The following is a 7,165-nucleotide window of genomic DNA, read 5'->3' as shown; positions in this document are numbered from 1 at the left end:
TTTAGGTATTACATGGAGCGAAGATGAAAACAAAATGCCATCGAATCGTTTCTGAAGACAGTTAGAACCTTCAGAGGTACATTCATATAATTAATTCATTCATATATTAATTTGTATAATTCCCTTAGCACTCTTTTAAAACCTCCCAGCTTTTCCGCCCTGTTTTCACTCAAAACGAAATTACTCTGCTCCTGTGCGCACGTGAGACTGTTACTTAAAACTGTGCTTTATGCTGGACAGTATTTATTTATCGTGAGTTGTTCAAATCGCGGTAATCTAATACGGTTTTAATGATAATTAAAAGATGAAACGGTAATACTAACCGTGGGGAATTTTATCATGATTTATCGTCAAACCGGTAATCGTTACATCCCTAGAATAGATGATAAGAGAGAGCAGCCCGATGTTGAAAAGGTTAGAAAGTGACTCAGTGAACTTTGAGATAGGTTCACGCTGCACTATAAATCACTTTGATATGTACTTTGTTGTTTTATAATTATTTAATTTCGTCTAATTAAATACAATGCCATCAGTGTAAGTAGTGAACTAAATAAATTTTAATAAATAAAGAAATGTCCACCTTCATTACTTGTCAGGATATATTCTGTTATGATTTTATTGTGTTTAATTGTTTTCCCAACAGATATGCTATAGCAAAACTGCTACTACTACTACAATTATTATTATTATTATTATTATTATTATTATTATAATGATGAAAGTTTCGTTTTAAAATGAATTCTAATTTAAGATGATAAGATTGTTTTCAGAATTGTCTTAGAAACATAAACAAAAATAAATAATCATTTTCATCTTTATTTTTAAGTCAAAAGATGCTATTATTTTGGGGTTTGAACATTTTAGGTACTAATATGTACTCTTTTGGAGTAAATAGCATACAAAGGTGTACCATTTAAAGGGGAACTGCAACAGTAAAAGCTTTTCTAACTTTTTTTTTCTGAGAGTGTGGAGACTTATCACAGTTTTTACAAATAGCACTTCATGAGACCTTACCACAAACAGTTAATATCTAAACTGGCCAAGATGTGCATTTCCAGGTCATTGCTCTTCTGGCTTATTTCCTTCCAAGATAACAGATCTTAAGTTCAGCTGGAAAAGCTCACACACCTCACCCATAGCCTCACCACATGGGTCAGTGCTTTAACCATTACTCACTCTACACCAAATGATTGGACATGGTTATCCAGTTGCAATTCAGAAAGAATCTCTACAATCCTCTCTGACAGATCAAACTGGACGTTTACTCATCGCCTAAAGTTGACCTACCCAATCACTTAACATCTCTAGCACATTTCCCAAAAGCACTGCTACCTACATTAAAAATATTATGGACTTTCTAAGTAATTCCAGACTTTCCAGACTAATTTAATATTACAGGGAACCATGTCTACAAGAAGAGCTATATTGGATCAGAATAATAAGTTGTTGATTATATTGTGTAAAAACTGAAATGGTATAATTAGCTAAGTAACTTTTAGGTTGTACCCTGGCAACCCCCCAGTTTGCCATTATTTCCAAGACACAAAGAACCATATGCTCTTTATGTCAAATCACCCAGACATACCATTAATTCTTAGTCAGAGACTCAGTCTACCAGTGCATCATAAAGGCACTGAATACTAGCTCAAACCAGATCAAACGCTACAGCTAGAAATGAACCTTCATCGCAACCACAACTGACCCTGTTGTGATTATGTAGAACAATTATATATATATATATATATATATATATATAACAAGGCACAAGATGCATGTTACAGCAAGCAACAAGTGTTTTGTCACTTTCCCCGACAACCCTCACCAGTCTGTGTCCAGACATGCTACATAATCACATGACTTATGTTGGGGAAACATGGTCTTTGGAAAAAGCATAAACTGTACAAGGCATAAATACAAACACAATAATGCAACTCCTATAATTACAAACTACAGCTATGTTGATACTGTCTAACTATTAAACATTCTCCTCAAGGTTCACAGAGTGTGGCAGACGTGTCAGATTTGACTCTATATTCTGAACAGGTCTGTCAGTAATGCTCTGTTAGCTCCATTCACAGTTTCCTAAGCACATTAAAGGCAACAGAGCTGGGAGATGGAGAGGACTAGGGTTAGTTTGTACCGTCCTGTCTGTGGAAAGCAGGAACTACATCAAAATAAGCGCATGTAGCTGCAACAGATGTAAATCACTGAAGCAGTTAGGATATCAAGCGTAAAATAAAGGCCAGACTGAGAGTTAGTGTTAGTGTTAGTTGTTACCAGATGTGATGTGATCTATATATGTGTGTTTATATGTAAAGAAAAGCTTAAATTTGGATTCGTTTTACAATGCCGTTTTAACCTTTTTGGATCCTTTAAGTTTTGGTTACCTGGACCTTCAGTGAAGGGACCAAAATGGTGAACGTGATTTCACCAAGTACAACATGTTCCTGGATCAACATCCTTGTTGAACCTGGAACAACACTCCAATCAACCAATCAGATTTGAGGGATAAGTTTACAGTAAATGTCAGTTTTAAGCTTACAACCAGGGTTAGATGCTTTGTTATTCAGCTATCTTCAGCTATTTTAGGGATAAATTATGGGTAGGTTTAGGGGTAGGGGTAGAGTTAGGTCTATGTATTTGGACAGTGGTGTCTACAAAAGATGTTGGTTTTCCTTGGTCTTATGAGTTTGGAACAACATGAGGGTAAATAAATGATGACAGAATTTAAATTTTTGGGTGACCTAACCCTTTAATGACAAAACAGCTTCTCTTTCATAATCCCATTGAACATTAAACAGACAAGCCATACAAAAGTAAATGCATTTCTTTTTGTAAATACAAGATAGTATATATTAAAAAGTGACCTTTGACTTCTATCGTATACACTAGCACATATTCAATCTTAAATGCATATACTGGGCTCCGAGTCCTCTTTGGAGTAAAGGCCCATTCACACCAAGAATGAAAACTAGCTTCAATGATAACTGTTATCATCCACACCAACAGATGATAACGTTATGTTGAATGTAAAGTCTGAAATATTTTGATTGGCTGTCAATGTTTTTATCATTCATCAGCTCAGTAACTCATTTTGAAATTGATTCCAACCGTATTATGTTATAGTTGGTGTGAGGATTTTGCTAGAGTTAGAGTGATTTTTAAAATGTTATCATTACGATTTTGATATGAAAGGCCTCAATTTACCAGAAGCCCCCATACCAAACTTTAAATTTCACTATAATATACTTACACTATAGGTCAGGGTTATTATAAACGGAGATCCTGAGCAGAGACCCAGCTGAGCTGGAGTTTCATTGAGCCTGCTTTAGATTAAAAATGCCTATGTGCCACTGCATTTCACATGTGGTTCACATATATAGTTTAATACATTTATGTATTTTAAAATGTCAAAATGATAATAATTCTTTAATTATGTATAGTAGTGCTATTTTGGATCAACACCAAAGAAAGCTTTTGTTGGACCCACACCAAAGAATGCTCACATTCTGAATTTTGCTAGTGGGACAAAAGAAAAAAAAAAAGGTCATAAAGTATATTACATAATTTAAAAGAAAGAAAGCCATACACTGAAAACCAGAAATGCAGAGTTACACCAACCAAGCCTTTATCACTTGGAGCTGTTGTACATGTCTAATGCAATTTAAATGTTTAAATCTCATACAGTAGATGAAGTTTTATTATATTTATACTGTGAATAATCAAAATCTGTTTTAATATTATAAACAGTAGTATTAACACTCTTAATAGTCCACAGTGACCTTTACAAATCAATAGTACATACAGTGTTTCTACAGTAACTTTGTCCTTACGTTGACAAGTACTTGTGAAGCTGTGTTCATTGTCTCTGTCTGGTCGCGTCTGTCATACAACTCACACTTGCAGGAATGTCCTGTTTGCTTCTGTCAGTGTGGCTGTAAAGCAATTAAGGGTAATTAAGAGGTTTTCTTAAGGGTGGACTCGGGAGAATAAGGCCTAGAGCTATAGAAAAGAATAAACCCATTGGCAAGATATAAATCTGCATTCTAGCCCAAAATAAACATTGCGTTTTCTGTATATAATAAATGTGTAATTTAAATAAATAATGTATGACTCTTGTCATGTTTTTGTAATCTTTTTTTTATTATCTCTAAAAACTGTATACACAAATTGTTAAGATTGCAGAAGAATATATTTTTAAATATATATATATATTTATCTCAAAGTCTTTGAAGTATCCCTTTCAAGAACTAAAGGGTGAAGCAAAGGTCATCCAAATTAGTGTCCTCAGCTAAATTACAGCAGCTTGTACTGTGAGGGATATCGTTTTGTGATTTAGGGGAGGGTGACCAGAGATAACCATAGTGACTCCACTGACACCATCCTGTCTGCTTCTTTGACCTCTAGTTCAGGCTTTGACACCCTTCCAGAGAAGCAATATATCTAACATTCCCCAAACGCAGGGTTAACAACCAATTACATTCATTTAAATCTGGCTAAGGACAACAATTGTTCACTGGTTTTGAATCCACTGTATGCAAGTGTGTCTATGGGAACCACACCATTCAGATGATTAAGATTAAAATACAGTGTAACTGATGAGTGATGATACTATAGGAGAACCTTTTCAAAAGTCATCTGTTCATAAGGGACCGGTAATTTGGGGAAAATATGAGATAACTCCATTCAGTCAATACACTGAAATCTGTGTGCATGAATGATTTTGAAGGTGTGAGTACATGATAAACACATTTTCTTTTCCTAACCTGCACACAGATTGAATTGTTGTATTTTGTCAGGGCTATGTGTATGTACTTTGAGCATTACATCAAGTATTTCACATGAAGATGTTTCACTGAGCTCATGGAGCTAATTTCCAAGACACTGAAACACAGCAGAGAAACATAAAGTTCCCCTCCCTGATTCCTAAAATGATTTAAATATCAAATATGTTGTCTTATTTAACTTTTCAAACAGAACCCCTCACAGTAATATAAATATAGTAATATAAAAGATCTTAACGTAATAATACAAAATGTGACATAATATGTGAATATAGAAAAAAAAGGATTTTCAAGAGTTAGGAAGCACTTTAAGATCTATTTGATGCTTTTTATGTGTATCTGCAGTACTGCACCTAAAAGTGTCTTTTCAAACTGACCAATAAAGCATATTTTTACAAACTGACTTAAATGCCTTATGAGCCACAACAGACTTCCATTTATTGTTTGATCTATCTCCAAGCATTCCATGTATAGTGGTGCTTTTAAATTACAAGTGCTGTCAACAATGCATAAAGCTCTCAAGAGGTTCTCAGTGACATTATATATTCATAAATGACATTACATATTTTTTGATATTTTTACATTTTAGGGGAAGCCCCTGCGGTCTTGAAGCAACCACCACTGTGCATAAGAAAGACAATTCAAATTAGATAATGATCATTCAACAGCACCCCTCCCAAAATAAGAAATGTTTGTAAGTTGCTTTGTGGATGTAATTTGCCCTCATTGCTGATTTATTAAAGACTCGATGGTCTATACTGCGTTATTTCCAAGAAGTCATCAGCAACAGCGCTAGGAGGGACATTTTGAAACTCTACCATGAAAGGTTTGTGTTCATCTACTCATCAGAGTGGCTTTTCAGGGATGGGCTCTGAGTAGCTTTTCGACAATCATCACAAACTCTTACTTCAGTCCTTTGACGGTCAAAAGATTCTCTGTAGATATTGACTTGTCAACAGACTCACGGCCTGGACTAATTTTGATGACTCAGGGTGGAGTAAATACTGAGTAAAACTTAATAGAGAAAGCTTTCAAAGAAGAATTTCAGTGAAACCTACCTTAAAATATGCAACAAATGAATCAGGCATTGGAAGACACAGTAACAGTGTAAATTTTAAAACATGACTTGAAAACTTGAGATTTGAGACCAAGTCTGTGGTCTCAGCTACAAACAAAATCTTTAGTGTTTAGAAACGCAGACATGCCATAAAATTAAGACATTTACAAAGTTTGGCATCATGATTCAATGGCAAAATTTGTGAGAAAATATATATATATATATATATATATATATATAACAAGGCACAAGATGCATGTTACAGCAAGCAACAAGTGTTTTGTCACTTTCCCCGACAACCCTCACCAGTCTGTGTCCAGACATGCTACATAATCACATGACTTATGTTGGGGAAACATGGTCTTTGGAAAAAGCATAAACTGTACAAGGCATAAATACAAACACAATAATGCAACTCCTATAATTACAAACTACAGCTATGTTGATACTGTCTAACTATTAAACATTCTCCTCAAGGTTCACAGAGTGTGGCAGACGTGTCAGATTTGACTCTATATTCTGAACAGGTCTGTCAGTAATGCTCTGTTAGCTCCATTCACAGTTTCCTAAGCACATTAAAGGCAACAGAGCTGGGAGATGGAGAGGACTAGGGTTAGTTTGTACCGTCCTGTCTGTGGAAAGCAGGAACTACATCAAAATAAGCGCATGTAGCTGCAACAGATGTAAATCACTGAAGCAGTTAGGATATCAAGCGTAAAATAAAGGCCAGACTGAGAGTTAGTGTTAGTGTTAGTTGTTACCAGATGTGATGTGATCTATATATGTGTGTTTATATGTAAAGAAAAGCTTAAATTTGGATTCGTTTTACAATGCCGTTTTAACCTTTTTGGATCCTTTAAGTTTTGGTTACCTGGACCTTCAGTGAAGGGACCAAAATGGTGAACGTGATTTCACCAAGTACAACATGTTCCTGGATCAACATCCTTGTTGAACCTGGAACAACACTCCAATCAACCAATCAGATTTGAGGGATAAGTTTACAGTAAATGTCAGTTTTAAGCTTACAACCAGGGTTAGATGCTTTGTTATTCAGCTATCTTCAGCTATTTTAGGGATAAATTATGGGTAGGTTTAGGGGTAGGGGTAGAGTTAGGTCTATGTATTTGGACAGTGGTGTCTACAAAAGATGTTGGTTTTCCTTGGTCTTATGAGTTTGGAACAACATGAGGGTAAATAAATGATGACAGAATTTAAATTTTTGGGTGACCTAACCCTTTAATGACAAAACAGCTTCTCTTTCATAATCCCATTGAACATTAAACAGACAAGCCATACAAAAGTAAATGCATTTCTTTTTGTAAAT

At 35.0% G+C, this 7,165-nt stretch overlaps 1 protein-coding gene across 1 annotated transcript in view; it reads right to left on the bottom strand.

Annotated features, from left to right (window-relative positions):
• Positions 1-2,443, bottom strand: part of LOC107755750 (versican core protein-like) — a 42,856-nt gene extending 40,413 nt beyond the window's left edge. The window contains exons 1-2 of the mRNA XM_016572646.1: positions 2,422-2,443; positions 926-998 (exon numbers count right to left, since the gene is read on the bottom strand). Of these exons, the coding sequence (XP_016428132.1) occupies positions 926-998; positions 2,422-2,443 (95 nt within the window). The remainder of the gene's footprint in view (positions 1-925; positions 999-2,421) is intronic.
• Positions 2,444-7,165: the final 4,722 nt, after the last annotated feature.

This window comes from Sinocyclocheilus rhinocerous, unplaced genomic scaffold (genome assembly GCF_001515625.1).
Source record: "Sinocyclocheilus rhinocerous isolate Xijiao unplaced genomic scaffold, SAMN03320098_v1.1 scaffold171, whole genome shotgun sequence".
Lineage (NCBI taxonomy): Eukaryota > Metazoa > Chordata > Actinopteri > Cypriniformes > Cyprinidae > Sinocyclocheilus > Sinocyclocheilus rhinocerous.
This window is presented reverse-complemented; position numbering and strand designations above follow the sequence as displayed.